The sequence below is a fragment of the Dama dama genome, chromosome 2 (assembly GCF_033118175.1).
Source record: "Dama dama isolate Ldn47 chromosome 2, ASM3311817v1, whole genome shotgun sequence".
NCBI classification, from domain to species: Eukaryota; Metazoa; Chordata; class Mammalia; order Artiodactyla; family Cervidae; genus Dama; species Dama dama.
Window position 1 is genome coordinate 6,549,703 of NC_083682.1, and position 16,057 is coordinate 6,565,759.

Consider the following 16,057-nt stretch of genomic DNA (forward strand, 5'->3'; position numbering starts at 1 on the left):
TGGCTTCATTACTCTCCTGAACCGGGCGGGGATGGGAGAACAGGTCGCAGGTTCTCCCCTTTTCAAGCCGGGGGAGGTGGCTGCCGACCGTGGCGCGCGGGCTTCATGGCAAAGAACGCTCGAGGGCCTTTCCTGCCTGTCGAGAGCCTGTGTAAATTTCGATCGGTTGCTATGGAAACCGGCCCGCGGTATCCCAGCCTGCCTCACCCCCAGCTGCCCAATTGTGAGAGTTCCGCTAGGCGCCTCCTGATGACGCATGCGGAAGCGCGGCCAGGCCCCCGCCCCAGGAGGAGAGAGGCCGGCCCAGCGCTTCCGGGAGCCCCGCGGCGGAGCCCAGTGTCCGCATCCTCCGGCACCTCTCAGGGAGTTTTGGACGTGAGGTCAGAGGCCCCACTCCCCGCGGGTGCGTAACGCCAACCCTGGCGCCTGGTTTGCCCTCTCCGATCAGTCGGTCGGAGCCGGCCCAATCTCCAGGGCCGAAGCGGAGACTTAACCGGCCGGACGCGTGCGGGGACCGCGGGACCAGAGCTGGCAGCGGAAGAGCCAGTGATTCTCCCGCCCGCGCCTGCACGTACGGAGATGGAACTGGGCGGGAAGCTCTCGGTGCGCCGTGGAGGGGCTGGGTTGGCTTCTTCGAGACTGGGGCAGAATCTTCCTTCTTAGGAGCCCTGCCCTCGACTTGCTCACTTTCTGAAAGATAAATTGCAATGTGCACAGTGCCTTACAATTTGCTTTGCCATTCACCGCTTGCAGCCTTTACAACACTGAGAGTGGCAATGGTTATTCTCTTTTTATACCCAGGGTAAGCAGTAGACTCAGAGAGTGCTGGAGAGACTTTTCCCCAACCTCTCACACTTTCTGGCCCAGAAAGATAGGCCTTACTAGTGAAGAATAACTGCAAAGTTTGGAAATTGAGGCAGGATGGGAAAGAGGCTGGTTTGGTGAACCGAGGCTTTCAGGCCAGGTTGAGATCATTTGTGAAATCATTGAGGGATGTTTTGAAACTTTGAAAGTGTTAGTCACTCAGTCGTATCTGACTCTTTGCGACCCCATGGACTGTAGCCCACCAGGCTTCTCTGTCAATGGAATTCTCCAGACAAGAATACTGGAGTGGGTAGCCATTCGCTTCTCCAGGGGATCTTCCCCACCCAGGGATCAAACCCAGGTCTCCTGCCTTGCAGGCACATTCTTTACCATCTGAGTCACCAGGGAAGCCCACTTTGAAACTTAGGCCAATGACTTTATTTGATGTTTGGTACCTTTGCAGAAGCCAGGGGCTACCGAGAAGTAAAAGCCAATTCCTGCCCTACAGAAGTTTTTGTTTAACTTTGTATTTGCAAATCCTCCAGTCATCAAATGAGTCAGTACAAATGGGTGAATAAAGCACATGTGCAGCCCTGCCCTGGTGAGGCTTACAGGCTGGTTGGAGAGACAGACATGAGAATGGGCAAATAGACAAATAAGTCAGGAAGGGTGACTGCACAGAGCTAGAGGACTACAAAGAAGCCCAGAGAAGGTATCACAGTGAAACAGAAGCCCCCAGTAGGCAAAGATGATCTGTTGATAAGACTATTTATTCTTCCTCTTGGGTGATCTTTTGGCCACACTTGGCAATGTCACTTCTTCATTCTGAAATTCTCTCTCCCCAACTTTGAGTTTTTCCTCCTCCATCTCTTGCTAATTTTCTTCTTTTTTGGAGGGGTCTCATCATCTGCCCCTTCGGTGACCCTGGAGTTCCATCATGAGCCCCTTCTCACTCCACACATTCTGCCTTGCTGGTTGCACTCTCTCCCAAGGTCTGAAGAACTCACTATATGTGATGACCAGATCTCTACAGCCCAGATTTCTCTCTGAGGCTTAAGACCCATGTGCCCCCAATCCTGCCCTTTCTCTCCTTTCAGGGTCTTTGCTCATGCCACTCACTCTCCTTAGAATGCTTTCTCTTCCTCAACCAGCTCAGCTCATGAGTCTGGCCCATCTTCCTCTGCAAGCCCTCACTGCTGCAGCAAGCTCCAGGTTTCAGTTAGCTGCCTCTCCCATATGCCATTGGTCTTAACTCTTCTGCTTCCTGGCCTCTCTGTCCCAGGAACTTGTAAACTCCTTGAGATCAGAGACTCTCTGTCTGCCACACTTGAGCCAAGCTCCTGCCATAGTGTCTGATGGTACCTAGCATATATTAGATTTTTCAATAAAGATTAAATTGGTGAGTAAAAGAATGCTTAACAGTGTTCTTTGTTGCTGAGGAGTCAAGATAGGCACTGAAAAATATTGGCATCGGGCACAAGGAGGTCATCTGTTAACTACAGGATCAGTTTCAGCTGAGAGCGATGCTACAGAAACAGATTGGAACAAGTGGAAGGTGAAAGAGTAGGAAGGGCAAGTGTTCACAAGACGTTGAAAAGATGGGAAGTGGGTAATTGAGTGGAGTAGGATGAAGTTTTGTGTTTCTGCTTTTTCTGTATGTTGGGAAATACCTAAGCATGTCTAAAGTTTCCTAAAAGCTGCCAAGAGGGAAAATTGAGCATGCAGAAGAGAGTGGAGAACTGATGACGTGGGGTCTTAGAGGAAGCAGAAGGAGATAGGATTTGAGCATAGCGAGAGGACCCAAGCATTGTAGAGGGGAAGGAGAAGTGGAGGGCTTCATAGGCAGAAGGAACAGCACAGTGGGCAGCAGGCGCTGGGGAGGAAGTGCGTGGTGTGTTTGAGAACTGGCCATTAGATGTGGGTGAAGGAGCTGGACAGTGGTTCAAGTCCAGTCTGTGCAGGGCCTTGAAAGCCTGGGTCAGAAGTTTGGGCCCAGTCCTGTAGGCAGTGGGGAGCCCATCTTGGCCTTTCCCATCTTATGGATCATCACCTTGGCCAGTATTACAGAGATTGAGATCACCAACAATGTCCAAGGGGATGGGCATTTCTGTGGCTCCTAGATTTCCAGGAAATGTGTAGACGACTCCATTTGTACCTGCCCCACCCCATGTGTCCCCGGGGCCCAGCGAGTCCAGTCCAGTCCCTCCCCTGATTGTCCCTGTCCGCAGTGAAGCTTGGTTTGACTCCCCAAGTGACCACTTTGCCACTCGAAGCTGGGGGCAGGGGCGAGTGACGGCTACACTGCTACTCCCAGCGCCCAGATGCCCGTCCAGCCTCCAAACAAGGACACAGAGGAGATGGAAGCAGAGGGCGACTCAGCCGCCGAAATGAATGGGGAGGAGGAGGAGAGCGAGGAGGAACGGAGCGGCAGCCAGACCGAGTCTGAAGAGGAGAGCTCAGGTGAGCCCCACACACCCTCGAGCGCCCTGCCCGCACCCCCCTCAGCCGGCCCTGACTGGCCTCTTGTCCCAGAGATGGACGAGGAGGACTATGAGCGGCGCCGCAGCGAGTGCGTCAGTGAGATGATGGACCTGGAGAAGCAGTTCTCGGAGCTGAAGGAGAAGTGAGCGAGGGGCCCGGGGCCAGGCTTGCAGGAGGCAGCGGCGGGCCTGGCGCCGGCCAGGGCTGGCTGGGGCCGGCGTGAGCGCGGGCCTGACCCGGGGTGCTGGGCACGTGTTCGACGGATGGGCACATGGGCGCACGGCTGCCTTTCGCCTCCCAGGTTGTTCAGGGAAAGACTGAGTCAGCTGCGGGTGCGGCTGGAGGAAGTGGGAGCTGAGAGGGCGCCCGAATACACGGAGCCCCTGGGGGGGCTGCAGCGGAGCCTCAAGATTCGCATTCAGGTGGCAGGTCTGTGGCCCGTCCTGTGCCCCGCCCCGCTACGAGAACCCACGGCTCCCTGTCCCCTTCCCCTCTCACCCCTGCCCTGGCTCGCCCGCCTTTGTGGGCAGCCAGGGCCCTGGCCAAGCCGGGCCGCCCATCACCCTCCCTCCGTAGGGATTTACAAGGGCTTCTGTCTGGACGTGATCAGGAACAAGTATGAGTGTGAACTGCAGGGAGCCAGGCAGCACCTGGAGGTGAATGTGGGTGCGCTGGGTGGGGAGGAGGTGGCCACCCCGCCCCGCCCAGCTGAGCCGCGGCGCCTCTTGCAGAGTGAGAAGCTGCTGCTCTATGACACGCTGCAGGGCGAGCTGCAGGAGCGGATCCAGAGGCTGGAGGAGGACCGCCAGAGTCTGGACATCAGCTCTGGTGAGGCCAGTGGCCGGCCAGCGCCCCTGCCTGGCCCTATGCTTTCAGTGCCCGTTCCCCATCTGGGCCTCAGCTTCCCCGCCTGCTCGGGGGTGCTTGTAAGAGGATCTGCCCCGCGGTCACCGCGGGGACTGACGGAAAGCAGATGGGGAAGGGCCTGGCCCAGTGCCTGGCGCACAGTGGCGGCCCAGGGGTCCCCCGCCCCCATGCTCAGTTTCCTGAACGGAGGTATCATGCTGACACACATGCACCTGCCATGGCCACCGTGTCCGTTCACACAGGGCACTGGGGAGGGAGGGGTTAGTGATCTTTCACCCCCGTCCATGAAACAGATGAAGAAGCTGAGGTTCACAGAAGTACAGTGACCTCTTTCCCAGGATTGAATTCGGCTTCCAAGCCTTTCTTCTCTGCACTGCCCTGGGGAGGTTGATGGGGATGGGCTGGCCTGGCCCACATGAGGGATGCGGGCTACAGGGGTGGGGCGTCCTGGGAGGACAGCACCCTGATGCTGACTCTGCCCTGGGGCGCAGAGTGGTGGGATGACAAACTGCACGCCAGAGGCAGCTCGAAGACATGGGACTCCCTGCCGCCCAACAAGAGGAAGAAGGCGCCTCTCGTTTCCGGTATCCTTCCCCATACAGTGGCCTGAATTGGGCAGGAGGTCAGGGTGGAGGCACATGGGAGAGAGAGGCAGACCAGACTCACTTAAGGTCATCTGGCCTCCTGTGGCCGTGTCCAGGCAGATCCAGCTGTTGAATTTTCTGCAGGGTCCTCCTGGGCGGTGTGGACCATGGGGAAACAGAAGCATTCATCCAGAGGTTTTCCCATGGTTTTCTGAGTGAGGCCTCCTCTGAGGCCCTTCTGGCTTTCTCACAGTGTCCCGGGCATATCCCAGGCTCTCCCACCCCCGTGCCTTTGCTGACTTTCCACTCTCCTCTCGGATGCCTTTATCTGTCTGCCTGTTCGGTTCCCATCAATTGTCACCTCCTCCGTGAAGCCTCTCCTGGTTTCCCCGACAAATGGCTGTGGCTTCCCTCTCCTCTGCACCCCTGTACCTGAACTGGGGCACCTGCCTCCCTTCTGGACATAGTCATCTCTGCCAACCCCCAGGTGTGAGCCCCTCTTGTTCAGGGCCTGCTGTGCCGGCCTCCCCTCTCGCATAGCCCAGCACGGAGTTGAATTGAATTCTCGGGTATACACACCCCTCCATATTTCTGCCGCAACCAGATTATCAGGAAATTGACCTCCTGGTGATGGGGATCAGGTTCAAGCAGGGAGGGAAGAATCTGGACTGCAGAGACTTGAGCGGGGGTGGGAGGTGAGGGTGTGGAGACGTCAGGGGGACAGAATGGCTGTTCCTCAGATGGGTGTGTGAGACCAATAGAGGGTGGTTTTTAGGACAGAAGAGATGAGAGTCCCTGTGTAGGTGGGAAAGGGGCCAGACGAGGGAACAGGGGGGCAAGATCCCTGAGTGGGTGGCCTGGGCCTTGGCCTTCTGACCTTGAGGCCTGAGAGGAGGTGAGGAGGGAGCCAAGGGGTGGTAAGATTGGGTCTGGAAGCCCTCTGTGGACTGGGTGAGATTGAAATAGGCCACAGCCACGAACTCCACCCTGCTGAGAACCCATAAGCCACGAGGTCGGAGGTGCAGCCTGAGTGCTACCCCAGCTCAGCTCCCCACCCCGGCGTCCACGGCACCGTCTCTTCTGAGTGCTGGCACCCCCACCCCCACCCCCTGGGCCGGGGGCCCGGGCCCATCCCCTGCCCCTTCCACCAGGCTTCCTGCTTCCTTGACCCCCATCGCAGGCCCCTACATCGTGTACATGCTGCAGGAAATTGACATCCTGGAGGACTGGACGGCCATCAAAAAGGTGGGTGCAACGCTGCCTGCCACAGGGTGTGGGCTGGCAGTGCGGCGCCCCCTTTCCAACCAGACCGGCTTTGGTCTCTGTGCAGGCCTTCCCCTGGGGAGCTCTCTTGTCAGCCCCCGGCACCACTGCCTTCAGCCCAGGTGCCCTGGCTTTGCTTGGTCTCCCAAACCTCCTTTTTTCCTCAGCCCCTTTCTTGTTCCCAGGCAGATTTTGATGGGCTGGGAGGAAGGAAGGCAGCCAGGCTGCCTGGGTCTCTGACAAGAGAGCATGTCCATCCTTTGCCTAGAAGGGGCCTTAAGCTCCCCTCAACCCCTATGTGCAGCCCCCCATCCCAGAAAGGCTGCTGTGGAGGGGGCTCTTGCTATGCTGCAGGCAGCCTCTCAGTGGGCTTTTCTTCTTACCCACCCAGGCGAGGGCAGCTGTGTCCCCTCAGAAGAGAAAATCAGATGGTAAGAACCACCAAAGGTGTCCCGCCTTCCACCACCCCCTCCCCCAGGCCAGCCTCCCGGAAAGGCGCCCGGGGGGAGGTAGGGGCATATCAGATCAGTTAGGATGCTCTGGGTCTGAGAGCAGCTCTGGGTTCGAGGTCACGGTAGGAATTGGGGTGGGGTTGGGGCCAGGTCTGGTTAGGGAGGATGGAATGCTGAGCCTCTGTAGCTGGCCCGGGGGCCAGGAGAACCAGGAAGCCCGTTAGTAAGGGCTGAGGAGCTGCCCTGCCCTCCCGGCCTCATCTGCCCTGGGCCAGACTAAGGCCACTCCTCTCAGTCCCCCGTATGAAGTGCCTCTCTTCCTCTTGGTTTGCCTTCCTCTCACCTGCAGTGATTTTTCCCTTCCTGTGTACCCTCAGGACCTTGACCCTGCTCTTCACAGCCAGGGCGGCCCCTTGGAGCAGCTGGCACCAAACCCAGGACTTGAACTTTCCTGCTGCAGAAAGGCAGACCGACAGGCCCCTCGGGGTCTGCCCAGCCAGCTCTCCCGTGCTGCTCTGGGGTCCTCTGCTCCAGCCATCACTGGTCTGGGCTCCTCCTCTGCCTTCCCCAGGGCCTGAACAGGGAAGGCCTGGAGCTGCCCGAGGCCAGCCGGACGGTCTCCTCCTTCCCCAGCCAGCCCACCACCGCCCCCTCCCGAAGGTCGCCCTCCTTGGAGCCCTCCCTGACGAAGACATGCCTGTCTTAAGCCAAAGCAACATCCTTTCTTCTGACCTTGCACCCCAGTCACTGAGCTGGGTCCCGCTTTGCAGGAACTCGGAGCCAGAAATTATATTTGGGGGGCCTGCGTGTCCTGGCTGTTGCTGGAGGTGACAAGGCAGGCTCCTCGGGTCTTCCTTCTCGAGGAGGTTCCTGGTGTCTGCCTCCCACATTTCAGGGACTGGAATTAAAACCTTTCCTGGGACTCTGGCATGACCCACATGTGTCTAATTTACCTTGCAAGGGAATCAGGGCTCTCGTGGAGAGTGCTTGAGATGGGCAGTTTCTGCTGGGGGCCCTGGTATCTCCAGTGAGCAGAGCCTACCCCCTCTGACTTGGGGTATAGGCTGGGGAAGGGGGCATTCCCCCACACATGTGCTCCAGATGTGCGGGGCTGGGCCCTGGACTGCCTGGTGCTGGTGAACAAAGTCTGAAGCAACTCGTGGCACAGGCTGAGCACGTGGCCTGGGTGCTCCGTGCCTAGGGACTGGATCATGTCTGCACCTGCCCCAGTCTCTGGGCAGATTGGCAAGGCGGGCTGGCGGAGCCTGTGTGCGTGGGAGGCAGCCAGCAGCAGCGCCGTGTGCTGACGACCTCACAGCCAGACTCCCCCCTGTTTAGCGCTGGCTGTCAGAACCACCCCCAGAACCTCCACTAAGTGAAGGGGTTGGTTTCCATGGAGACACAGCATCCTTTCTCCATGGCAACCTGAAATCCCCAAAACCAAGTTAAGCTCAGGCATGAGTCACCTGTAGCCAGTAGGGGGCACTCTCCCAAAAGGCTGACCTCAGGGCCAGGGACACATGAGCAATTGACCACAGACTTGAAGGTGCCCCAGGGGCAAGGCCTGGAGAGACCTTGGCAGGCCCTGCTTAACTCCTTTCTGCCCACCTGTGCAGTTCGAGGAGTCTGGCAAGGCGGCAGGATGCGCCGTGTGGAGGTGGCAGCCCTGCAGGTGGAACCCTGGGCAGGCCACCTGCACGGAGCGGATCCCTGCCCCCAGAGGCTGGGCCCAGAGCAGAGGAAGCAGGCACTGCCCGGGCTGAGTGGACACACAAGAGTTAACTGGCGGGTGTGACAGGGCGAACCGCCCTCAGGAAGTGTTACTCACCACTGGGAATGTGAGTGCTCTCGCCTTGGGGGCTGGCTTCTCTGAGTCCCAGGAGAAACCGGGAGAAACCGGAGGAGCTCCCAGCCATGGAAACCCCCGGGGAGCCAGGAACAGGCCCCCTCGGAGCCCCCTACCCAGCCAGCTTCGCTTCTGGGCACCTGGAGAGAGAAAAGTTAGTGAAGTTGGAAGGGCAGCCCCGGTGGGGTGGGGTGGAAGGTGGGGAACCCGAGCTGGGTCTGTCCCAGGGCAAAGGAGGGGGAGACGGTTGGGCAAAACCCTGCTCAGGTCTGGTGCCCCCGCCTCCCCCCTCCCCGCCAGGCCAGCCCAGGCCCCGCGGTACGATGTGCCTGGTGCCGGCGGGGTGCAAGCAGGTGGATCACAGCGGCCGGGGCGCACCGTGAGCCTGCGGGAGCGCCTGCTGCTCACCCGGCCCGTGTGGCTGCAGCTGCGGGCCAATGAGGCCGCCGCGCTGCACGTGCTGAGGACTGAGCCCCCCGGGGTGAGTCTCTGCCCACCCCTGGGGCTGGAGGCTGAGGGCAGAGGGGCGAGGGGCTGGACACAGAGGTCTCGAGCCTCTGACCCCTGTCCACTCGCAGACGTTCCTGGTACGGAAGTCTAACAGTCGCCAGTGCCAAGCTCTGTGCGTGCGGCTGCCCGAGGCCAGCGGCCCCTCCTTTGTCTCCAGCCACTGTATTCAGGAGACCGCTGGGGGTGAGAGGGATTGGCCCGGCCTGGCGGGAGGGGCTGGAAGCATCAGGTCGGGGTGCAGGGGGTTGCCCCCCAGAGAACAACCTCACTTCCCATCCCTCAGGTGTCTCCCTGGAGGGCTCAGAGCTCGTGTTCCTAGACCTGGTCCAGCTGATCTGTGCCTACTGCCACACCCGGTAAGCCTCCTGCAGGGCGCCTGCTCTCCACAGGGCCCTGCTTCCCTTCCCGGGACGTCTTGTCCTCCTCACCCATGGGTGCCCGCCGCCCAGAGCTTTCCTCACTGCCCACTTTTTGCTCCCCTCTGGCTTCAGGGACATTCTCCTCCTCCCGCTTCAGCTCCCCAGAGCCATCAGCCAGGCAGCCACCCACAAGGAGCTGGAAGCCATCTCCCATCTGGGCATGGGTAAGGGCTCCCGGGCTACCCACTGCACAGATGGACAAGCTGCGGCCAAGAGGGAGAGGGAAGGCGAAGGCACACAGCCTGAAGCCTGGGCCTTTCCCCCAGTTGGGTCCCCTCCCTGATCCCCTCCACCCCCACCCCAAGGTCCAACCTGTTTCTCTTTCCTAGAGTTCTGGAGCTCCTCCCTCAACACCAAGGCTCAGCCAGGCTCATCGGAAGGACCCCCGCTGCCCCGGCTGAAGCCCCGGCCCCCACAAGAGCTGGACCAGGGCACCGGGGCCGCCTTATGTTTCTTCAACCCCTTGTTCCCAGGGGATCTGGGCCCCACCAAGCGGGAGAAATTCAAGAGGAGCTTCAAAGTGCGTGTGTCCACGGAGACCTCCAGCCCCCTGTCTCCCCCAGCAGTGCCGCCTCCCCCTGTCCCGGTGTTGCCAGGGACAGCCCCCAACCAGACAGAAAGCTTGCCCCCTCGCCAGCTGCTACGGAGGGAGAGCTCGGTGGGGTACCGTGTGCCAGGGGGCGCCGGCTCCAGCCTCCCACCACTGCCCTCCCTCCAGGAGGTGGACTGCGCCTCCCCCAGCAGCTCAGAGGAGGAGGGGGTACCGGGGTCCCAGGGGAGCCCAGCGACCTCACCCCACCTGGGCCACCAGCGGCGGCGGCGGCCCCTGCTTCGGTCCATGAGTGCTGCCTTCTGCTCCCTGCTAGCGCCTGAGCGGCAGGTGGGCCGGGCAGCTGTGGCGCTGACGCAGGACAGACACACGGCCGTGGGACAGCTGGTGCAGGACCTGCTGACCCAGGTGCGTGCCGGCCCCGAACCCCGGGAGCTGCAGGCCATCCGCGAGGCCCTGAGCCGGGCCCGAGCCATGCTGAGCGCGGAGCTGGGCCCGGAGAAGCTGCTGCCACCAGACAGGCTGGGTGAGACTCCAGCCCAGGGTCCGCCGGTGCAGCCCCATCTCCAGAATTCAGCTCTTCCGCCTTCCACTCTCTCTGCCTCTCCAGGGCCGGCCTGTCTCCCAGTCTGTTCTTCCATGTACACCCCCCTTGTCTCTGCACCATTCAAGCAACTGCTACCCGCCGCCTCTCTCCCAGTCACAAAGATTCCTCCTCTTTTTCATCCCTCTCCCTTCCCGATCATGCCCTTCCTCCCCGGGACTCCCACCCCACCCCAGTTCTTCTGACCCCTGCCTGCCTCTCCCCCACAGAATGCATCCTGGAGAAGTCGCTGCACCGCTCTGTGCTCAAGCCCCTGCGGCCCATCCTGGTGGCCCGCCTGCGGCGCCGGCTTTCAGCCAACAGCTCCCTGGGCCGCCTGGCTGAAGGCCTCCGCCTGGCCCGGGCCCGGGGCGCCAGCGCCTTCGGGTCCCACTTAAGCCTGCCCTCCCCAGTAGAGATGGAGCAGGTGCGTCAGAAGCTGCTACAGCTGCTTCGCGCCTACTCACCCAGCGCCCAGGTCAAGCGGCTCCTGCAGGCCTGCAAGCTGCTCTACACGGCCCTGAGGACCCAGGCAGGTATGCCCCCTCCCACCACCTCCCACCGGCCCCTGCCAAGTCAGAGGCAGGCCACCGGGCAGATGCTCTAGGAATGGCACAGCAGGGAAAACAAAGGAAAAAAAAAAAATATATATATATATATATATATGGATGGGTCCAACCTTCCCATTTCATTGATGGTAAAACTGTGGCCCAGAAAGCAGAGCATCCACTCCCCATCCACTGCCCCTGGTTGCCGTAGAGACCACGTTGCCTGGCAGGCAGAGGGAGGGTCGTTGTCTAAGATAAGTAGCAGATGATCCTGACCCTGTGGCCTCGTCCACTACCTACAGGGGAGGGCGCAGGGGCTGATGAGTTCCTGCCGTTGCTGAGCCTCGTCCTGGCCCACTGTGACCTTCCTGAGCTGCTGCTGGAGGCCGAGTACATGTCAGAGCTCCTAGAGCCTGCCCTGCTCACCGGAGAGGGTGAGGGACCCCACGGGCCCCCGCTTCTGTCTGGGTGGGGCTGGGGCGCCCTGACTGAGCAGGGGAGGCAGGGAGGAGCGGTGGCTTACGCCGAGCCTGAGCCGCAGCCCTCCCCTCGTGTCCCAGGCGGCTACTACCTGACCAGCCTCTCGGCCAGCCTGGCCCTGCTGAGTGGCCTGACCGAGGCCCACGCCCTCCCCCTGAGCCCCTCGCAGGAGCTGCAGCGCTCACTCAGCCTCTGGGAGCAGCGCCGCCTGCCCGCCACCCACTGCTTCCAGGTAACGGGACTGGCCAGCCTCGGGGGGGGCGCCTGGCGTCATCTGGCACGGTCTCCTCCGTCGCCCAGTGAGACTCAGGAAAGACGTGGAAAGGGGAAGGGCAATCTTGCATCATCAGGCGACAGACAGCGCCCCATACGGAACACATGTCTGAGCCAGCCTTTCTGGGTGGTGCATTCCACCTGCGGACACGGCTCAGTGCTCTGGCGGCCCACAGTCTTCACAGAAACTGAAGTGGGGTCATTATTATGCCCATTTTACAGATGAGGAAACTGAGACATGACGTGGGAAGGGAAAGGGACACAGGCAGGCTCAAACCCCAGATCCTGGCTTCCGGCTGCCACCTGGACTCAGGCTTCCAGCCCATGCCCCCTTCACCCTCACTCCCTGCCCTCGACCCCCCTCCCCACCCCAGGCTCAGGCGAGGTGTCCTGAGAGCCAGAGAGTATCTCTGCCATTCACCTCCTTCCATCCAGTCAAGGGACCCTTCCTTCCTTAGCCTTGGCTAAGAGTCCAGATTTTGTAGCCAGATCCCGGGTCCAGATGCAGGCGTTTCTGCTTTCTGGCTGTGGGAGTTTGGGCCAGTTAGGTAGTCTCTTAGTGCCTCAGTTTTCTCATCTGTAAAATGGGGTAATAGGACCTACATCCTGGGGTTGATATTGGATGAAAGGGGTTAATTCAGAACAAGCGCTGGGGTCACAGGGTAAGCCTGACCTGAGTGGGATCGATAGGCTGTAGAGACGCGCTGGGCCATCCTTCCAGCCCGCGGCTCTGACCCGTGAGCCCAGGGACAGCCCTGTCATCCATGGAGCCCCCCTCAGAGCTCACCTTATCTAGAAAGCTTTGGCTGCTGGTTCTACCACTGGCTCTGTTCCAGCCACCCCTGTCACCGCAGAGCCTGGACTGCGACCTCGAGCCTTGCCGGCAGGACTGAATTCTTATTCTCGCTTCTCCCTGCATAGCACCTCCTCCGTGTAGCCTATCAGGACCCCAGCAGTGGCTGCACCTCCAAGACGCTGGCCGTGCCCCCAGGCGCCTCGATTGCCACGCTGAACAAGCTCTGTGCCACCAAGTTCCGGGTGACCCAGCCTGATGCTTTTGGCCTCTTCCTGTACAAGGGGCAGGACTACCAGCGCCTGCCCCCTGGAGCCCCGGCTCACAGGCTCCCCACTGCTGGCTACCTCGTCTACCGCCAGGCAGAGCAGCCCGAGGCCCCGGGGGCCTCACCTGGGGCTGCCACAGGGGAGGGCAGTGGGGGGCCAGAGGCAGGGGACAGGGAGGAGGAGAAAGGGGGCCGGGGAGCTGGGGACACCGAGGCCAAAACCAGCCCCAGGGATGGCAGGGGAGAATCTGCAACAGTGGCCGAGGGGGCCGAGGGCCAGGCCAGGGGAGGCCCCGCTCAGCCAAGGGGGCCAGAGACTGGGGAGAGCCAGGCCGCAGAGGAGTAGCTGGGAGTGGACAGAAGGGCCGCGCAGGGCAGGAAGCTCGGAACCTGCTGGGAAGGCCTTGCAGAGCGTCAGCCTCGCCGGCCCAGGCCGCAGCCCCCAGAGCCTCCCCAACTCCGCTCCCGGTCTGCCGCCACCTCTGACCCTCCAGCACGCCGATCACACCTGCTGGCTACATTCAGGGCACTTGGGTGAAGCCCAAAGGGTCTGGGGGGCCCCAGATGAAGGCCCTTGGCCTCTCCTCCTGCTCCCCCAGCTGGAGGCCAGGAAGCCCTCAGTGAGGAGTGTGTCCAGCAGGGGAGAAATCCAGCAGGGGCCCCACCTCTGGTGGCAGTGGGGAGGGGTGGGAGGGTTCAAGGCCCAGAAAGGCCCCACCAATTCCCAGGTGTCAGGAGGATTCAGAGAGGCAGCAAGGCCTCGGGGCTCAGTTCTGCCCATACCACCTGCAGAACAAGCACATCCGAAGCTCAGTGTCCTCGCCTGTAAAGTGGGGGTGCTACTGCTGGGCTGCCGTCTCCCAGAAGCCCTCCACGGCTCAGAATAGATGGTTTTGTTGCAGAGCAGAGCACAACTAGGGGAAGGGGAAGAGAAAGAGGTTGAATATTAGCAAAACCCCCAGCTTGCACATACACACGCTTCTCCAAGGGTCCATTCTCCACCCTCACCTAAGGGAGAGGTTCTCCAGGCGGCCCTGGGGGACATCTAGGGGGTCAAACTCAGCCAAGGGAGCACCCCTGTTCCAGTCTTTCCCCAAGAGAAGAAGTCCTCCCAGGCATGCTGCTGTCCCAGGGGAAGTGGACAGGTGAGATAGCCTTCTGAAATGGAATGAGGACTCGGAAACTGTCCCTTTCCCACTGAAGTCTCTTGGACCCCACAAGAGGTTTTCAGGAGACAGGGCCTGATTTATTACATACTGAGGCTGGGGAAAGTGACTCCTAAGACGCCACCACACACCGGACCATTAGGCCAAACCAGGAGTCAGGTTCCAACTATGCCTTGTGTTCTAAGCCACCAATAAATTAATCCTCAAGGTCAAGGGCTTCTCCAATGGCTCAGTGGTAAAGAATCTGCCTGCAGTGCAGGAGATGTAGGAGATAAGGGTTTGATCCCTGGATCTGGACGATCCCCTGGAGGAAGAAATGGAAGGAGACCCACTCCAGCATTTTTGCCTGGGATATCCCATGGACAGAGGAGCTTGGTGGGCTACAGTCCATGGGGTCACAAAGAGTCAAACAGATGTGAGCGATTGAGCGGGAGGTCCAGGGAGGCAGCAAATGAGCAAAGAAAATCCCGGAAACCACCACAAGAGGGCACACATGGCCCAGGAAGCGGCTGAGAGGGCGACCTGATCGATGACTGCAGCTCCAGGGCCGCGGCAGTGCAGGTGGTCCTGGGGTTTGGAGTCTTGCAGCCGCCAAGCAACTAAGGGGCAGTGCAAGAGCCAAGCCTTCTGGCCCTCAGCTCTCTTGGGAGTCTGAGGTCTGGATGAGGCTGGCCTCCGGGGACCACTCCTTGGGAAGGAACTAGACCCCAGTGGAAGGAGGACCCTAGCCAGTCTCAGGGGCTTGCCCGGGCCCTGAGCACAAAGGGACACCAGCCCACATATCAGACATGGTGGCTGTGAGGCAGAAATCACAGCCACTGCGATTTCAGACCCTCCAGATACAGCCCGGGTGCAGGACTCCCAAATTTCTCCCTAGGCCATCGGCAGCGCTCTGCCAACTTCACCCCCTCCCACACACGCACACACACAAGCTTCTCACTGGTGAGGGTCTCCCTTCACTCTTGTATGTATTCCCACCAGCCCCACACCCCAGTGCCTTGTACCGTGCTGGGCGCTCCACAGGCGCTCAATAAATGTTGTCCACTGATTGGAGTTTGATAACTAAGAGCACAGGGCGGTGAGGTGGGAGGCTAAGGGCGGCTGGGTTCTGGGAACCGAACACAGGATGTCTCAAGTTCAGTCCCAGAGGAAGGTCCTGGCGTGGTCGTAGGAGGTGTTCAGAGAGCCCCAGGGCCGGATGTAGAGCTGGTCTCATGGGAACTAGGACTGGCGGAGGCTGCTGGGCCCCTGTGAGGGGGCCTCTGCAAGCCCCTCCCACCCCTCTCCAGGGCTCAGTCCTAATTCCTGGCCCTGGGAATCCAGCATGCCCGCAGCAGTGGCTCACTGAAGCATTGCCAGGCCTTGCTTGCTGCCTGAATCTCCCGGTTTATCTTCTCAAGAGATTCTGATGGTTCAGGGGTCCCAACCAAGTAAATCCGCATGACCAAGGGTCACCGGACGGCTTGGGGCTCCAGGGCAGGGAACAATAGGTCAGTCTAGGAGTGACCTCACTATCCCCATTTTACAGATGAGGAAACTGAGGCTTGCTCAGGGGAAGTGACTCGTTACAGGGCAAAGGACTCAGACACCAGGTTCCGTGGATCTTCAGATTCTATAGTCCTCCCAGGGAGAAGGACTCGCGTACTCATCCACTCAGCAGTAACCCACTGTGTCGGAACCAGCCGAGCACCCACAGCCCCAGCTGGAGGGAGTCAGGTGTGATGTGGGCAGCCTAGTGTGCACTTGGGTCTGTACTGCCCCACTCCCACCCCTGCCACCCGCCTGTCACCCTCCGGAAGAGGAAGTCAGGGCCCTGAGAGGGGCCACGCTGAGTCCAGCGGCCACTGCCGCAGGGCTGACCCTGATGCTTGCATCTCTGGAGGAGCAGCTGTCATTTCCTCACTTGGAACTGTTGCACTTACCACCTCACAGTAGTTCTCTGAGTTTGTTTACCGTCTGTCTTCCTCACCCGAAGCCCAGAGCCAAGTCAGCCTTGTTCCCTGCTGAATCTTGGGGGCCTCGAACAATGCCTGGCCGGGAACTGGCATTTGGTAAGTGTGTGCAGAATAGTTGATCCAGAAAGACTCAGCCTACCCAGTTCATCCCGGTTCTTGGGACTCGGGGCAGCGGTGCAGCCTCCATTGCTGCCACTAGGGGGCGAGCGTGCCCT

The 16,057-nt window shown here is 60.3% G+C and overlaps 2 protein-coding genes across 6 annotated transcripts; both read left to right on the forward strand.

Annotated features, from left to right (window-relative positions):
* Positions 1–269: 269 nt before the first annotated feature.
* BRMS1 (BRMS1 transcriptional repressor and anoikis regulator) lies at positions 270–7,384 on the forward strand. 5 transcript variants are annotated; one of them, XM_061163165.1, is made up of 10 exons: positions 270–403; positions 3,119–3,264; positions 3,337–3,427; positions 3,587–3,714; positions 3,862–3,941; positions 4,017–4,113; positions 4,644–4,736; positions 5,917–5,981; positions 6,391–6,430; positions 6,829–7,384. In XM_061163165.1, exons 2-10 carry the CDS (start codon positions 3,126–3,128, stop codon positions 6,834–6,836), a joined length of 741 nt encoding a protein of 246 aa, XP_061019148.1. In that variant the 5' UTR covers positions 270–403; positions 3,119–3,125; the 3' UTR covers positions 6,837–7,384. The 5 variants fall into 5 exon arrangements, with proteins under 5 accessions (XP_061019148.1, XP_061019133.1, XP_061019146.1 ...); XM_061163150.1 differs by having other exon boundaries at positions 275–571; XM_061163163.1 differs by having other exon boundaries at positions 279–603.
* Positions 7,385–8,242: 858 nt separating this feature from the next.
* Positions 8,243–14,935, forward strand: RIN1 (Ras and Rab interactor 1). The gene is made up of 10 exons (XM_061163180.1): positions 8,243–8,451; positions 8,598–8,778; positions 8,876–8,990; positions 9,091–9,163; positions 9,299–9,390; positions 9,556–10,302; positions 10,590–10,895; positions 11,210–11,341; positions 11,468–11,619; positions 12,582–14,935. The coding sequence occupies exons 1-10, from the start codon at positions 8,366–8,368 to the stop codon at positions 13,065–13,067; spliced, it is 2,370 nt and encodes a 789-aa protein (XP_061019163.1). The 5' UTR covers positions 8,243–8,365; the 3' UTR covers positions 13,068–14,935.
* Positions 14,936–16,057: the final 1,122 nt, after the last annotated feature.

Excerpts from the sequence above, each read along its gene's own strand:
- BRMS1 (XM_061163165.1), top strand. The coding sequence starts at position 3,126 with ATGCCCGTCCAGCCTCCAAACAAGGACACAGAGGAGATGGAAGCAGAG. Across the intron at positions 3,715-3,861 it reads GATTCGCATTCAGGTGGCAG|GGATTTACAAGGGCTTCTGT; the intron begins GTCTGTGGCCCG and ends CTCCCTCCGTAG. Across the intron at positions 4,114-4,643 it reads GAGTCTGGACATCAGCTCTG|AGTGGTGGGATGACAAACTG; the intron begins GTGAGGCCAGTG and ends CCTGGGGCGCAG.
- RIN1 (XM_061163180.1), top strand. The coding sequence starts at position 8,366 with ATGGAAACCCCCGGGGAGCCAGGAACAGGCCCCCTCGGAGCCCCCTAC. Across the intron at positions 8,452-8,597 it reads GGGCACCTGGAGAGAGAAAA|GCCAGCCCAGGCCCCGCGGT; the intron begins GTTAGTGAAGTT and ends CCTCCCCGCCAG. Across the intron at positions 9,391-9,555 it reads CATCTCCCATCTGGGCATGG|AGTTCTGGAGCTCCTCCCTC; the intron begins GTAAGGGCTCCC and ends TCTCTTTCCTAG.